Here is a 17,452-nt window from a genome sequence, read left to right on the forward strand (position 1 = left end):
GAAAGTAAAAAATAATTCATGATAACTATGGTAGAATCAAAAGAGCAAGGCACAGTGATGAGTGTTAAGAAACCAGAAACCAGAGTGTGGTAGCTAGTAGGCCCTAGTAATGACAAAATAGCCAAGATCCCTAGGACTCTTTCTGTGGAGAAATCATGACTTGTCTTTTTTGGTTTCTGTTTATTTTCTAAGTCTGATTTCCAGCCTTCCTACCGTTTCTATAAGGTATCTTACATTGTCCCAATAAATCCCTTTTCTACTTCAATTACACAGAATTGGTCTGTTATTTCCAGTCAAGAACTATTTCTAGACTAAATCTCTGTCACATTAGAAATGGTCTCGACAAATTAATTCCAGAGGCTAAAAAGTTAAGTTTATGTATACTAATAAATCAAGTACATTCTTAAAATGCTTAAATAAGTATGACCTCTTTTAAATTTGAAATCGAATCCCATAATGCAACTATTTATGGAAATTAGAACTCAAGTCAGTTGGAATAAATTTTTTATCTAGTAATTGACACTTTAGATAAGTTAGGAAATAAATTATTTTAATTTTTAAAAAACTAAAAGCTAGTAAAATGCTATGCTGTATCCAACTAAGTAACTGATTCCTATATGAAATTTTAATGAAGATTTTGTATAAAATTTGGCAAAAAAATAATTTTAACACCTCAATTATGAACAATATCAGCTTCAGAGAATTTAATCAATATTTTCATAGTACTGTGCATGTCATGACCTCTTGCTTCTCCCTCCAGTCTCCTGGTTTTAAAAAACATTAAAACTCTAACTCTTCCCAAACTTAAACTTCAATCTTTGACATCTCCTCAGATTTCTATATCCAACTATATACTTCACATATCCACATGACTATCTCAAATTTCACACTTCCAAAACAAAATGCCTGGTCTTCCATCCCAGCACCAAATATAATGCTTTCCTAGACCTCTCCATCTCTGAAAATGGGAATGCTATACTTCCCGATGCTTGGGGAGAAAAAAATTAGTCCTCCTCAAGTCCTCTATTTTTCTCTTCCCTGACACCCAAACTATTAGTAAATCCCATCGGCTCTACCTTCAATATCTAGAATCTAACCACTTCTCACCACTCTCACTGCTGCCACACCATAATCTAAACCACAATCATATCTATCTGGAATATTACAGTAAATCCCGAACTCATCTCCATTTTCTTCTTTCCATCCTTTCAGTTGATTCTAATAAAGCAGAGTTGATCATTCCAGAATAAGTCAGACAACATCATTCTCAAAATCCTCCAACAGAATCCTAGCTCATTCATAATAAAAGTTAAAGTATTTATAATGACCTTTAAATCCCTACATAATCTGTCCTCCTACCATAACCAAGGTAATTTCCTGCTATTGTCTCTCAACCAAGAGTGATGGAGTCCATCGCACTGGATTCCTATTATTCCTGGAATAACCTAGACATGCTCATACCTTAGGGCCTTTGCACTTACTTACTCTTTCTTCCACAAATAGCCATGTGATTCATTCCTTTAGCTCTCTCAAGTCTTTACTCAAAAGTCTTCTTAGGGTTGTACTAACTCTTCTATTAAAAATAGCAATCCTTGGGCAGCCCGGGTGGCTCAGCCATGGTGGTTTAGCGCCACCTTCAGCACAGGGCCTGATCCTGGAGACCTGGGATCAAGTCCCATGTCCGGCTCCCTGCATGCAGCCTGCTTCTCCCTCTGCCAGTGTCTCTCCCTCTCTCTCTCTCTCTCTCATGAATAAATAAATAAAATCTTTAAAAAAAAAAAAATAAGCAAAAAAAGCAATCCTTCCCTCCCTCCCTCCATGTTTTTCTCCAAATTACATGTTTGTATATTGCTGGTAGCCACCACTTAACTATAAATTCCATGAGAGCAGGAATATCTATCTTGTTCACTGATCCATACCCAGCATCTTTATCAGTGTTTGACACATCAGAGCTGCTCCATAAATATATGTTCAATTAACAAATAAAGTAATGAAAAGCTTCAGATATCATATCATAAAGAATAATTGTATGAGTAACAATACATTTTTTAAATGGTAGTTTTAAATTTCTCAAAACAGATGAAATGGAATCAAGAATTTTTTTTTAAGATTTTATTTATTTATTCATGAAAAACACAGAGAGAGAAAGAGAGAGAGAGAGAGAGAGGCACAGACACAGGCAGAGGGAAAAAGCAGGCTCCATGCAGGGAGCCCAACATGGGACTCAATCCCAGGATCATGCCCTAGGCCGAAGGCAGCGCTAAACCACTGAGCCACCTGGGCTGCCATGGAATCCAGAATTTTAAGAGAAAGGCTGAAGTATAGGAAAAAAAAAAAAAAAAAAAAAACCTAAGAATTCTTCTACATTAAATACTAGAAGCTAAGTCATGTTATTAACACAGATCCATATTTTTATTATGTTAAATTTTCAAAGTATTGTATATCATAAATTTTTTTCATATTATCCTCAGTAATCTCAAAAAAGGAGCAGGACATGTAAACAAGTAAATTTTGCATGTTTTAATAGGACTAACAATTTTAAATGATGCTGTTTTGATCATTTCATAGCAGTAAACTCCAAGAGATTTCTTGGCAATGCAGTAGAATCATTAACCTGATGTACTTTCCTGACCTCATAAATCACATTCTTCGATGCCCTGAGCTTTTGACACAAAGACCCTGAAAACAAAAGCAAAATTCCTGCTATATTAACTATAAAACACTGCAACCACAAGAATCCTTTTTAAATGAGTATCTTTTTTTCAACACTGTTCATCTAAGAATCCAATGAAAAGCAAAAAACAAAGAAAATATTAACGTAATTATCTTGCCAAAATCTCAAAGTTGACCATCAGTAACTTAGCTTTTCCCTCATTCACCAAATTATATTAGCTTCTGTTCTATTCCATGAACTCTACCAAGTGTTCAGATTAGAGGAGTGAACAAGTAACAGCTTGCTCTCCCTGCCCCTTCAAGATTCCCACTATTCCTAGTCCCCAAGTCTCCCTCCCTGAATAGTTCCCTTAACTTTGCCCATATCTTTGTAGACAGATCCTTCATTAAACTCTGAGAGGACTTTCTGTTAGTTCTAGGACTCTTGACTTGACACTCTATCCAAGAGGAGGATTTGGCCTTAGGTAAGAGGAGGGATAGTTTACCCACTTTAATAAAAGGGAAGGCAGGATATGTGGATATAGATATAGACGGGTTAGTATATTAACTGGCAAAATATTAGGAAATTTTCTTTTGATTGTTTTTATTGTCTCAATAAAAGGAGAAGAAAAGTCAGAAGACAATGTTGAAGAATGTGAGGTATATTGCATTTGAAGAGAAAGAAGGTATGAAATGTTCCCTATAAGAACAAGAAAGTGAACTGTCCAAGAAAATAATAGGCTTTCTGGGCATAAATTTAAAGTGAAACCCATTAACAACGTTGTGTATTTCTTCAGCTGCATTTGGCTGCATTGGTGCAGGCATGGAATATACAGAGATGGACTTCACCAGAAGTTGGATTTTGCCAGCAGATGGCAGAACAACGAAGAAACTGAAGGTATATGCAAATGGTTAATTATAGCAATGAATCATGTATTCTAAGTTGGGTAAGGAGGGACATGAAGACTTATGGTAGCTACAGACCATGAAAATGCATAAGGCTGATGGTTTAGCAGTGCTTATGGGATCAAAGAATAATGATATGGGAAGCCTTTTAGGGTTAATAAGGCTAAGACTAACAGAAAACTTAAAACTCAGCTTTCAAAGACCTGTTTCTCTTTGATTACCTATTGTTTCTTTTCAGACACCACTAACAAATCCACTAGCTATTTCCACAGAGGCCTGGCCTGACAGAAATGAAGGCCATCAATATGGTTCAAGCCTATGAACAAGCAAGACTCTGCATTCCTCACCAGAGATAACGAGCCTAAGACTCCATCTACTTTATGTCAGCTCTGAGCATGCGCACAGCTCCTCTCCTTGTCCTGCAGATGACCTCCTGATATCAGGGGCCAAATTCTCCTTCATTTTAATGTTAAGTCTGCACCTCAAAGTTAACATGGGATGTACGTTTGCCCAATATGCATGTTTCATTTTTCCTTATGAATAGTGATAAACTTCCCTGTCCTTTTCATCAAATATATATATATATATATATATATACACACACACACACACACACACACACACACACACACACACATATATATGATCTCAATCCCTATGATTATAAAAATTTGTTCTAATCTCAGTCAGGGGCAACAAATTTGAGCCAGCATCCTGTCTCACTTGATTGCCTCTCAAATAAATCTTTTCCTTACTGCATGTTTAATATCTCAGGGTTTGGTTCTGCTGTGTATCAGGGCATATGAACTTCAGCTCAGTTACATTACTATTTTCCTTCATTCAATATGCAGAGTTACTATTCCTCCTCATAATTATCCATATTCATAAAGTCATTCAATTAGCTCACCTCCTTCCATGTTAGAATTATAAATACTCAAATTTGGGAAATGGAAGTATCCAGCACAAATTTGGTTTAGTACTTGCAGAGAGCTTTTAAATATGTTTAATTTTCCATATTTCCAGAGGCTCCCATTCTAAAAAGTTTTAAAAATTAGATTTTATGAGACGAATGCCAAAAAGAATGTAAACATGTATCCAGAAAAATCCAGCACCTAAAAATAATCAGGTTTTATTCATGTATCAGTTTTCTCAATTAATGAAATCCAAAACTCACCTTTATAATTATAATCATTGTCCTATTTTGATCAGTTGAAGAGCTCTTAAACTCTCCTTCAAAGAACTTTTACAGTGGAGCACCTGGGTGGCTCAGTGGGTGAGTATCTGCCTTTGGCTCAGGTTGTGATCTTGGGGCCCTGGGATCAAGTGCTGCATCAGGCTCCCTGCAGGGAGACTGCTTCTCCCTCTGCCTATGTCTCTACCTCTCTCTCTCTGTGTGTCTCTCATGAATAAATAAATAAAATCTTAAAAAAAAAAAAACTTTTGCAGCAACTATTTCTAAAGCATGAAGCTTGTTGCTCAAGTAATTGTTTATTTTCAAGTGGCTTATTTTCATAACTCAAGGTTTTTATGAAAGTATTATTTAATATTCAGTATAATTAGTTTCTGTAAGCTTAAAAGTGCTTTAAACTTCTAAGGATCCATGATTAAGGCATTTTATAAGAACTGGCATGCCAACTAGAGTTTTGTGGTTCTAGGTATATTTGATGACTCAATTTGCATATATATACATATACCCCTGTAAAAAGAATATTAATCTTATGATTTCATGAAGGTTTATCATTTTGACAGCAAACTGGAAATTGAATATAAAATAGAATCCAAAGACTCAGAAACTAGAAATCAGGGAAATTTATGCTACATGGTATATCTATCAGTTATTACTGGAATGTTTGGAATTCCTAAATACTTTAAAAAGTTCCAGGGCTGGGCACCTGGGTGGCTCCAGTCTGTTAAACATCTGCCTTCAGCTCAGGTCATGATCTTAGGGTCCTGGGATCAAGCCTGCATGGAGCCCTGCATTGGGTTCCTTGCTCAGTGGACAGTCTGGTTCTCCCTCTCCCTCTCTCTCTCTACCTCTTCCCTCCAACCCCCCACAATCCTGTGTTCTCTCTCTCTCTCATAAATTAAAAGTTATTAAAACATTTAATAAATGTTTTCTTAAGCAACTCTTAGGACCAACTCGTGTAAATAAACTTAAATAGATCAATGCTCCTCATTCTCCACCACCTCTATCATTTGCCAGGAACCAGAACTAACAAGATGAAAGGGAAGCCTTTCCTTGAGATATTTGTCAGATAATTCCTTTTCCATTGCTCCTTTTTGTGGTTAATCCTTTTCAACATTCAACACCAAATTTGAAAAGAGTATGAAGTTAGAAGCTACATTGAGATCCATGCCTCAGTATAATGGAATCGCATAAAACTTACATTACATCATGATCGGCAAGCAAAATGTATAAATCTTTATTTACTGTGTCTGTGGCTTATCCAGCTGCTATAGAAACTGTAAATCCCTAAAGCCTACTCCTCTTCCTGGTTATCTCTCTCTAAAATAATGCCCAGTTATATGGGAGTAGATAATTCTGGAGGTGGACGGGGTGGGGGGCGGGGGCATATGGTTCATCTGCCATCATAGCCATCATAGTCTTAGAGGCAGAAATCAGTTGGTTCATTGGATCTAAATGCTGTTCTTGGGCTCCTCTTGTCCTGGAACAACAGCCCTGTCAATCTGGTCATTGAGTTTACTGATGGCCTCTCATGGAGAGATATTTGGTGGGACCTGAAGTTCATTTTCTTGGCCCAGGGAAAGCTCCCAGATGCTCTTTCCAGCTGACAACACTTGCCTTGGGCTCTCCTGGCACTATTCCTACATTTCTCCCAAAGGACATGTTATAATTTCAATTCAGCAGAGACACTGACCAGAACTTTCCTGAGATGCTGACCTAATGCCAACAACTGCCTACCTTCAAATTTCTTCCTAAGTAGTACAAAATAAAACCCTACTTGCTTAAGCTTTCTATTCCTTTCAGATGAGTACATTTCTAACTAAAGAATCTAGCACAGTATGAGGCATGCAGTAACACTCACTTATCCATCCACTCATTTAATAAGTATTTATTTAGTGGCTATTACGTGCTAGGCACTAAGCTAATATAACAGATATAGCAATGAATAAGACAGGCAAAATGGTTGCTCTTATGGCATGTACATTCTGGTGGAGAAACTCATGCAAAAAACTCATAACAAAATTTCTCATAGTAATCCATACAGTCGCAAAAATAAAGCAGGTAATGTGATAGATATGACTTGGGGGTGGGGTAGAAATGGGGAATGAGATAGAAAGGCATTTTAGAGAACTAGACCTAAATGATGACATAAGCCAATAAGGCAGATTTGGGTAGATTTAGGTAAAAAGGTACTCCAAACAAAAGAAAAGCAGGGTGGCTCAGCCGTTGAGTGTCTGTCTTTGACTCAGGCTGTGATCCCAGGGTCCAGGATGGAGTCCCACATCAGGCTCCTGCGGAGAGCCTACTTCTCCTTCTGCCTGTGTCTCTGCCTCTCTCTCTCTCTCTCTCTGTCTCTCATGAATAAATAAATAAAATCTTTAAAAAGGGGGAAAAAAGAAAAACAAATGAAAATATCCTGAACAGCATTTAGGAACTACAGTGTAGTATAGTGAGTAAGGAAGAGATGAGATGAGAGGTAGGCAGAGGAAATGGGGAACTTTACAGGTGAGAATTTCCAATGATGATAGATACTACTAGAAGGTTTCAATAAATACAGAGTATTTAAGTATTTTTTTAAAGATTAATTTATTTATTTGAGGTGGAGGAAGGGCAGAGGAAAGGACAAGGGAGAAAAAGAATCCCCAACATATTCCCTGCTGAGCATGCAGCCTGACACAGGGCTGTCTCAGGGCCCTGAGATCATGACCTGAGCCAAAATCAAGAGTCAGATGCTTTTTGGCTGGGCCATTCAGGTGTCCCAAAATAGAAAGAAGTTAAACATTTTCAATGGGGCACCTGGTTGGTTCAGTCAGTATAGCATTGTGATTCTTGATCTCTAGGACATGAGGTCAAGCCTCATGTTGGATGCACAGAGAGATTGCTTAAATAAATGTATTTTTAAAAAAATAATAGACATTTTTAAACAAACAGTGCAATAATATGAGTTTGGCCAATTCGAGTAATTCCCTATGATTTTATTGTTTAATCCAAATTACCTAAGTAAGTGCTTATCACTATTGTACTTAACTTGTTTAATGTCTGTCTCTCTTAGATCATGAACTCCATAAAAATAGATCCGCATGTCTCTTGTCACTAAATCTGCAGATCCTAATACAGTATCTCTTAGGTAGTAGGAGTTCAAAATATACTTTATCAAATGAAAGAAATTTAATGATACTATATTCCATGACAGCAGACAATGTGCTACACACTTAGAATCAGAATTAGTCTGATTGAATTAGAATCAGTCCCTGCATTCAAGAAGCTTACAATCTACTAAGAGAAACTAACACCTAGTCAATTAACCATAATACATGTAATAACTGGTGCCCTGTAAATATGAATAAATACAACAACATAAGGAAGAAAGGAACTAATTCTGCTTAAAGGTAAGGAAAGTATTGAGGAAGTTTTTAACCAAGAAAGTAATAACTATTCATTTCCTTTAAATGAATGTTTACACTAGGAAAAAACATTTATATCATGTTCTATTAATTTTTTTACTTCTATAATTCAATAGGACATACACTTTACTGACAAAAAATTTTTAACATATTCTTATATTATTTCAAGACATCTTGAAAAGCTTATTCTTCAAATAATATTTTAGAAATTTCTCTATGTTTTTAATATTATATATATCAAATCCTCACATCTGAAAGTTAAATTCAAGGTTAAAATATTCACAATATTATTATGCTAGCTATAGGAACACCTAGATGGGGAACCTATTGTGTTCTACTTTTTTGCCAGCTGCCATATATTAATGACAGTGATCATAACTAAATTTTTATTTATTACATACTTAGCAGAAATCACCCTATTCTTTCATGTTCTCAACAAATTTAGGGGATTTCATTACCTTACTCTGTATAGAAGTCTCATATGCCATCAAAGTAAATTAATTTTTTCTTATTTCAGCAATAGCACAAATAAAAACATCTTTCATTTAAAAACAACCAGCCTTATAAGCATCCAAAGTACATAAATTTAGTTAAATGGTGCCATCTGGTGACATAAATCCTGCAGCAAATATACAAAGTCCAGACCAAGAATGGCATCCAACCCTTTTGATGGCATCCAATGTAAAGTGTCAAATTTAACTTAAGATATACTCAGTCCCACGTGACATGAAACACACAATTAATTACACTTAGTATATGGCAATTCAACAAAAAGGCTATAATAAGGATTGTGAGGTGGAAGAAGTACCTTGAGGGTACTTGGAGTACCTTGAGGGCACAGTTTATGCTTACCACTTCTGTTTCTCAAGTTTACCTTCAAATTTAAACAAGTCTTTGGAAGAGACTTAAGTTTAATATGATTCCTTATCTAATTCCTACAGGACATTTTAAAAACATAAATATCAAGAACATCTTGAACCGCTGTTCTTGTCATATCCATTTCCTCACTCTCCTTCTGACTTCTATGAATCAGTATAATTTTTATCACCTCAAATGCCACTTCCCTAAGAAAGCTTTTCCTGATTCATTTGCTCATACCACCCTCTCCTTCTCCTCTGCAGCATTTATCACAATTGTAAACATAAACTATGCAATTTTGCTTAAAGCTTATCTCCCTAGCATATATCACAATGCCCAGTAGTATTCAGTAAATATCTTTTGAATGAATGAATGGATGGAAAAAAATGTCCTTTTCTATCCTATTCTTACGCAAATCCTATCACTCACGAGATATTTTATAGAAATGCTTTCCTAGCAACATCAATCTACAATGATTCCATGCTTCTCTGAATGCCTACAACACTTTGGTCTAGTCTTCAGAGTTTAGTCCTTGATTATATCCTGTCTTGTACTTGTTTGTATGCATGTAAATATTACCTTCCCAATTGACCTTAACCGCCTTATGGCTAGGGACTTTGTTTTTAGTAACATCCATCTGCATATGTCCATGAAATTAAACACTTCATAAATACTTCATTAATTATAATTACTCAATTGCAGTAACTGGAATACCTGTATTCTTTTTACTTAAATGAGTATTGTAAACAAATAAGTAGAAACATAGTAGAACTTAGTATCTAAGAATCTAACATGCACTGCTTTGACCAGTCAAGATTTATTTGAAGGTGCAGGACCCGTAATAATATATCTGTTTTACTGGAGCACCTCTTTAAGGCTGTATGTGGCAGCAAGCAAGCACCTACTGACTGAGCCTCCTACGTGCCAACGGCATCATCTATCTCAGTGTAGCTTTACTATTTTCTATCCATAGCTCATAGGTAGAAACTACCATCAAGTATCCAAAGGAAAAAAATCATTTGAGTGTTTAATATATACTATTGTACTTTAAAAAGAAAATTAGATGCCATAATTATATTCATTAATTTATGGGTTCTTGAAGTGCTCAAAATATATCCCAGAATAATAATGGCTCATTATACTTGTTAAAGATTAAATCAAATCTTTATAAAACCCAAGAATAAAGAAAGGCCACTGTCATATCTTACCAAATTTATTAATAACATTCACTTACTTTCCTTGAGTAGCCAGATATCTAATCATTTTAAACACATGTTCTCAAACTTTAGCATGCCTCAGAATCACCTGGAAGGCTAATTAAAACACTATTTGCTGAACACTACTTGCAGAGTTTCTGATTCAGTTGATCTGAGGTAAGGCCCAAGAATTTACAATGTTAACCAAGTTTTCAGGTGATGCTGATGCTGCCGGTCCAAGAACCACACTTTGAGAACTGAGAACATCTGCTTTGGAGGATTAGAGCCAAATTTTTCCAAATTCATAATAACTGTGTGGACTTTCACACTCACCAAAATCTATTTAAAAAATTCCTTTGACTATCTTATGATCAGGTAACAAAAATTATACAGTATGATGAATAATTAAGACCAAACTAGCCATGATGTTTTATATAAATGTTATTTTGAAATAAAATATATTAGAAAAAATTATATTGTAATTACTGTAATGAAAAATACACTTTTTTTTTACTCAAACTAAACTGTGATAAAAACTTTTAAATGCATGGATTTAGGTTACTTAATGTATTAAATTTAAATAACTAATTGCATACCTAATGTCTCTGTTACCCATAAAGGCAAGGACTATCCTCTCCTCTATGGTTTACTGTTGTATCCCCACTGCCTAGCACAATGTCTAATACATAACAGGTATTTTTAAAATAATTATTGAGAAAATAAATAAATAAAATGTATTGAAAGCCTACTGGTATTAAGGTCCATATACTAGGAGTATAAAGGTTACTTAGATATAACCTCAACTCATAGCTACTCACAGTCTATTGAGGGGACAGAAATATATTCACTGTATCATAAGCCAATAAAATAAATATTTTATAGTAATCTGAAAAAATGCTGTGAAACATAATAAAAGGTCTGGCTAAAGCTACTATCAAGTAAGGACATGGCAGAAGGCTTCAACAGGAGGTGATAAATCCCAATATAGTAGTATATCTCCTGTGGATCCAGGTATGCAATATATCCCAATATATAGTATATCTACCATATCACCTCTGTAAGTTCATAGGGTTCTACATTAAGATTTATGGAAATGAAAGTATTCTACTTTAACACAAAGTCTGACATGTAAGGGATAAGCATTTTTCTAAGCTCTTGCTACTGACAAGGTTTTAAGGAAAATATCACTTTACTGCCCATTCTCTTCTAAATCTTTCCCCAAAAGTCCCCCTCAAACACTGCAATGAAATAAATGGAAATATGGAAAGAGCCCAGATGTCCACTGATAGACGAATGGATAAAGGAGATGTGAGATAGATAGATATGACTATATATATGTGTGTGCATATATATATTAGCCATAAAAAAATGAAATCTTACCATTTGCAATGACAAGGATGGAACTAGAAGTATTATGCTAAGTGAAATAAATAAGTCAATCAGAGAAAGCCAATGGTCATATGATTCCATTCATATGTGGAATTTAAGAAACAGGATCATAGAAGAGAGGGGAAAATAAAATCAGAGAGGGAAACAAACCATAAGACACTCTTAACACAGGCAACAAACTGAGGGTTTCTGGAGGGAAGAGGAGTGGGGGGATGGGGTAACTGAGTGATGGGCATTAAGGAGGGCATGTGATGTAATAAGCACTGGGTGTTACACAACTGATGAATCAGTGAACTCTACCTCTGAAACTAATAATACACTATATTTTAAATGAATTTAATAAAATGCATTTTTAAAAAAAGAAATAAAAGGAAATAAAATCAGATAAACAAAATTAACAAGATTTTAAAAGGAATTGAAACTCGTTAAGTATATATACATAGTTCTGTCCACAACTGAATAAGTAATGAATAAAGAACAAAAAGTTTTCAATAAGGTATAAAAGCAAAGAATATTTGTGATACATATCTGCAAATGAACTGACCTATTATATTATTAAAATACTTTTTACATATAATTATGGTGGTAATATAAATCTTTAGGTATTCAGAGGAGATCTGGAAGAGAAGTATCAAAATATGTCCATCTTCCTCTTGAATGAAGAATAAATGAAGAATGAAGAATAAATGAAGAATAAATGAAGAATGAATGAGAATAATGAAGAATAAATGAAGAATAAATAACCTAACAGAGTATCTTGAAAATCTGAATGTTTTAGCCACATTAAATGAGAGAGACCTAAATTAATTTGTAAGATAGCATGGAATTCCAATTCACTTATTCAAAATCTGTACGATTAATAATGTAATCATATAAAACTATCCTTGAAAAAAACATTTTCCTTAGTTATACCACAAGATGTCACCCTAAGCCCAACATCTAAACGTGCAGCATCTAGTATATTGCTGTTTTAGGTATTTTTCTTTGCACATTAATGAACATGCATTACTAGCTTTTTAAAAGTTTGTCTTTTTTCCACTGTTAACAATAAATAGAAAATTAAATCAAAGGATACAGAAACTGTAGAAGCAAAGAGGGAGAAAGTTAATCAAACAGCTCATTATTCCCCATGCTTACATATCCTATTTACCATAAGAGGAATGTATCTTACCATAGGATTTTATATTCTTCTTTTTCTTTATTTTTAATTTTTAAAGAATGGACACATATTACTTTTGCAGTCAGATAAAGTTCTACTTTATTTTTTTTAATTTTTATTTATTTATGATAGTCACACAGAGAGAGAGAGAGAGGCAGAGACACAGGCAGAGGGAGAAGCGGGCTCCATGCACCGGGAGCCCAACGCGGGATTCGATCCCGGGTCTCCAGGATCGCGCCCTGGGCCAAAGGCAGGCGCCAAACCGCTGCGCCACCCAGGGATCCCCAAGTTCTACTTTAAAAGTTAAAAAACACAATACCTTTGCCATCACTTTCTACCCTATCACAGAATCCATTTATAAAATGCTTTAATGCACTATAATAATGGTCAAAATTATGTAGACAGAATTCTGTCCTCACAGATTGTACCACCTAAGTACATGCTAGTGTTTGAGGTTTTTTTTTTAAGCATATGATGGAGGACCACAGAAGAAGGCTAGTATTAATTTTTGAAGTGATGCTTTCCATCAGCCAAGAGGTTTGGTTTCCTGGTAATATGATACTGTAATATTTGGTACTGTAATATTTATTGCAGTATATCTTGTATTAATAATATTTAATTTACTATCCATTTGTGCTGGAGTTTCTACATTATGATTCCCTTCTATTTCTAGTTAACTGAGATTTATACAAGGTATTTTTTTTTTCAATGTATTGGCTATCTGAATATCAGAACAATGGGTGAAGCCACTATGTTCTGTTACTTGTAACAGAAAAAAAAAAAGGCAGGTGGTGGGATAGCAGTTAGTTCATCCAAACAGAAAGTTATAGACCATAAACAATACTCTATTTATCAATAGCTCCCTGCTTTTCCTTTTATGATAATCTAATCCATTTCAGGATGCACTGGGCTACATGGTTTTTCTTCTTTTGAGTCCTTAAAGAAAATACAGAGTAAGAACACTCAAACATTCAATAATAATAAATTAGCAATCAGTATTTAGCAATACATACAGAATTGAAATGAAAATTATGTTTTGTTGTATAATGTTGCTCTATTCTTTACGGTCTGATTTATCCCAAAATGGCTTTTAAAGACTAGCCAAAGCAAATCCATCCATTCAAAGCTGGACACCAGGATTACTTACATAATAGCTTTTTACAGATTATTGTTGCCTTTCATTTTATTAGAGAAATTCAAACTACACTATCGGCTTTTTGTCAAGATATTTATCACTCACCCAATACAATGGCAAAATTCAATTCTCTATCATTCATTCACACTTTTATTCCTCATGTAATGATACTGTGATACCAAATGGTGACATTACCAAAGTATAGTGAAATTATCTAAAGCATCCAACAATACTCTTCCTAAAGCAAGCTCTCAAAAATTCAAACTCTCAAAAGACTTGGTCATTCTCCACAAAACACATCAATCACACAAACCTACTTAGAGATATTGCTGTTCAGTTAATGGCCTTTACTAATTATCAACTAGAGGAAACTATTAATTTTTAATTAAGAAATTTGTAGTTTAAAAATGTGGTTTAAAAATACTATTCTCTAATGATAGGATTTACTTAAATTCTGTAAGACTCCATTTAGAGTTGTTTTTATTTAATACCAGCTAAGATGATTATAGTTATTTGTGTCATTAATTCTTACCAGCCACAGAAAAATATTTTAAAGAAATTAACCCACAGGCAAAATAATCCTATAAAGCTTTTTACTTCTATTTTTATTCAGTAGATGAATTTTAAATTTTCAAAATTTAATGGTTTTTTTAAATTATATTCACACCCTAAGTGGAGTTTTTGTCAACAAATATAGACATGATAAAAACAGATAAAATATTTTCAAAATTAATCCTCATAACCACTCATAAGTACCCATTTTTAGGTTTTGTATCCATAACCACCAGACCAGAAAAAGTAATGATAATATCCAGCAGACTCTGTTATTCTTTAAAATGAACTATTTAAGCATAGTAAAATATAGTATAATTGAGTTGGGGTTTTTTATTATTTAGTTAGTTGATTGTTTACTTAACTGAGATTTTCATCAATAAACTTTTCAATTTGGATCATAAACTTTCATAAGAGAAGCAAAAGTTGAAAAGAGTATTTTAATTTTGTTTTAAGAAGAGAGTAAAAGGAGAACTATGATTCTAACTCAATAGAAATGACCCATTGTTTTTGTGCTAGCCAATACCTTCTCTAGAGGAAAGCAAATTCCTTCTCCAGCATTTGTCCTCAATTTTTTTCACAACTAACTACTTAGGTCTCTTCCTATGTAAACCTTTCTTCCTATATAAAACAGTTTCTTTCCATATTTGTATTTTTAATAACCAACACTTTTTTTTTCTATTTTATAAAAGTTATTTTATAGGCTAGCCTTAAATAAGAAAAAAAGAAATCTTTCCTTCCACTGTCAAGGAAAATTACTCATTTTAAATTTGGTTAACATTAGTTTTTTTGACCACATTACTTAACCTATTAAGCCCAATTCTGATCATTAAAATGATAAACAAATGTTTAATACATACCCAGCAAAGCTTGGAATAAGCTGCTCTTAAAGATACCCATCACCTTTTTAACAGCGTCTTTCAACTGCTGTTCCTCTGGTTTCCTTAATTTTTTGCAGTATTCTTCCAGTAATGATAAAGCTCGGTCAGTATCTGAAAAACATGATTTTAAAATTCTATCTCATAGTTCTAGAAAAATAGAAATCTAATATTAGACATGAAATATATGCAAAATAATATATATAACTTTTCATTATAAAATACATTTATTTTTTTTAATTTATTTTTTATTGGTGTTCAATTTACCAACATATCGGGATACCTGAATGGCTCCGCTGTTAAGCCTCTGCCTTTGCCTCGGGGCGTGATCCCGGAGTCCGGGAATCGAGTCCCACATTGGACTCCCTGCATGGAGACTGCTTCTCTCTCTGCCTATGTCCTCCCTCTCTGTGTCTCTCATGAATAAGTAAATAAAATATTTTTAAAAATAACAAATAAAATAATAATAAAATCCATTTAATCAATTGATTCTCAATAATATTTTTATTGATTCTTGCCTAGTTCTTACAATCATAGCCAACATATGGTTGTAATTGATGAATGAGAAGTTCCAACATAAATACTGGTTTATTTTTTTCATTATATTAATAAGATGAAAATTAAATAATATGGCTTATGTGATAAACCTCCACTCCATCAATTTTGTGATTTCTTTGCTGAATCAAATAATTTTTGAATAGTGTACAAATACTTCCTCAACTTCTATGCTAACCACAGAAACGACTTCTATGTTAATTACAGGGACATAATATACTTTATTTGAGAGAGACAGAATGCACACACATGAGTAGGGGTTTGTGAAGGAGATGAAAAGGGAGGAAGAGAGAGAATCTTAAGCAGACTCCATGCCCAGTGCAGAAGCTTGATGTGGGGCTCAATCTTATGACCATAAGATCATGACTTAAGGCCAACCCAAGAGTTGGACACTGACTAAGCCACCCAGGCAGCCCAACATAATATACTTTTAACTTGCAATTGCATTATTAACATTTTCTTTATCACTTCTTTTTAGCAAAACAATAAATGAACCCTGATCTGTAGCATTTGTAATTTCTGAGGTGTAAATATTCCCACCACGGCCAATTTCAAGATGCCAAAGTAACGTCATTGAACACAGACTTAGGAAGATACACACCAGCACATCATTACATAGCTTTAACACCATACACATACAATAGATGCAAATAACCTCAAGAATATACATGGCATCAAATGTAGAAACATATTAGGAAGTGGTGAGCTTTGAGTATGTATTACTTTTATTTTTAATATAATTTATTTAATGTAAGTTTACATAATTTAATTTTTAAATGGCTATGTTTAAACCACCTAACATGGGGATCCCTGGGGGGCTCAGCGGTTTAGCGCCTGCCTTTGGCCCAGGGTGCGATCCTGGAGTCCTGAGATCAAGTCCCATGTCGGGCTCCTGGCGTGGAGCCTGCTTCTCCCTCTGCCTGTGTCTCTGCCTCTCTCTCTCTATGTCTATCATGAATAAATAAATAAATCTTAAAAAAATAATAAATCACCTAACAAATTTGTTGAAAATTTAACAATAGGCTCTTGCAAGCTAGTGAGAGCCCATTCCAGCACACCACTGCTTCCAAAGTAGCACTCTCTTCTGGCTTCGCTTCCTATATCATAGCTGCCTCTTACCTGGTTCCTTCTCATTCCTCAAGCATCTAAACATCTGGAGACTCCTCTCTATTCTTATATCTAGGTAAGTTTAGCTAGTCCCCTGCCTTTAAATATTATCAGAATCCTCAAGACTCCCAGGTTTGTATTTATAGCTCAGATCTTTCCCCTCAATTCTAGATTCATATCCAACTATACATTCAACATTTCCATTTGGATGTCTAATAAACATCCCAACTTGTCAAAACTGAACTCCAGATCATACCTACCTTTACTGTTTCTCCTACCGTGTTCTCTCTCTCACCCTTCCAATTTTTCAGCCCAGAATCCTCGGAGTCATCATTTATTGTTCTCCCTTTCTAATCCTCTACATCTAATCCATCAGTAAATTCTTTTGGCTCAAACATTAAATACCACCACTATCTTTTGCTAGTGCTACCACTCTGGTCCAGTCTACCAACATCTACCCCCTGCACTAATGCAA

The 17,452-nt window shown here is 34.5% G+C and overlaps 1 protein-coding gene across 13 annotated transcripts in view; it reads right to left on the reverse strand.

Moving 5' to 3' along the window:
- DLG2 (discs large MAGUK scaffold protein 2) overlaps window positions 1-17,452 on the reverse strand; it is a 1,979,996-nt gene that overhangs the window by 1,923,934 nt on the left and 38,610 nt on the right. For all 13 annotated transcript variants that reach the window (XM_077867259.1, XM_077867261.1, XM_077867262.1 and 10 more), the window contains exon 2: window positions 15,298-15,429. In XM_077867259.1, coding sequence (XP_077723385.1) covers window positions 15,298-15,337 — 40 coding nt within the window. In that variant the 5' untranslated portion in view covers window positions 15,338-15,429. The remainder of the gene's footprint in view (window positions 1-15,297; window positions 15,430-17,452) is intronic.

This window comes from Canis aureus, chromosome 23, assembly GCF_053574225.1.
Source record: "Canis aureus isolate CA01 chromosome 23, VMU_Caureus_v.1.0, whole genome shotgun sequence".
NCBI lineage: Eukaryota > Metazoa > Chordata > Mammalia > Carnivora > Canidae > Canis > Canis aureus.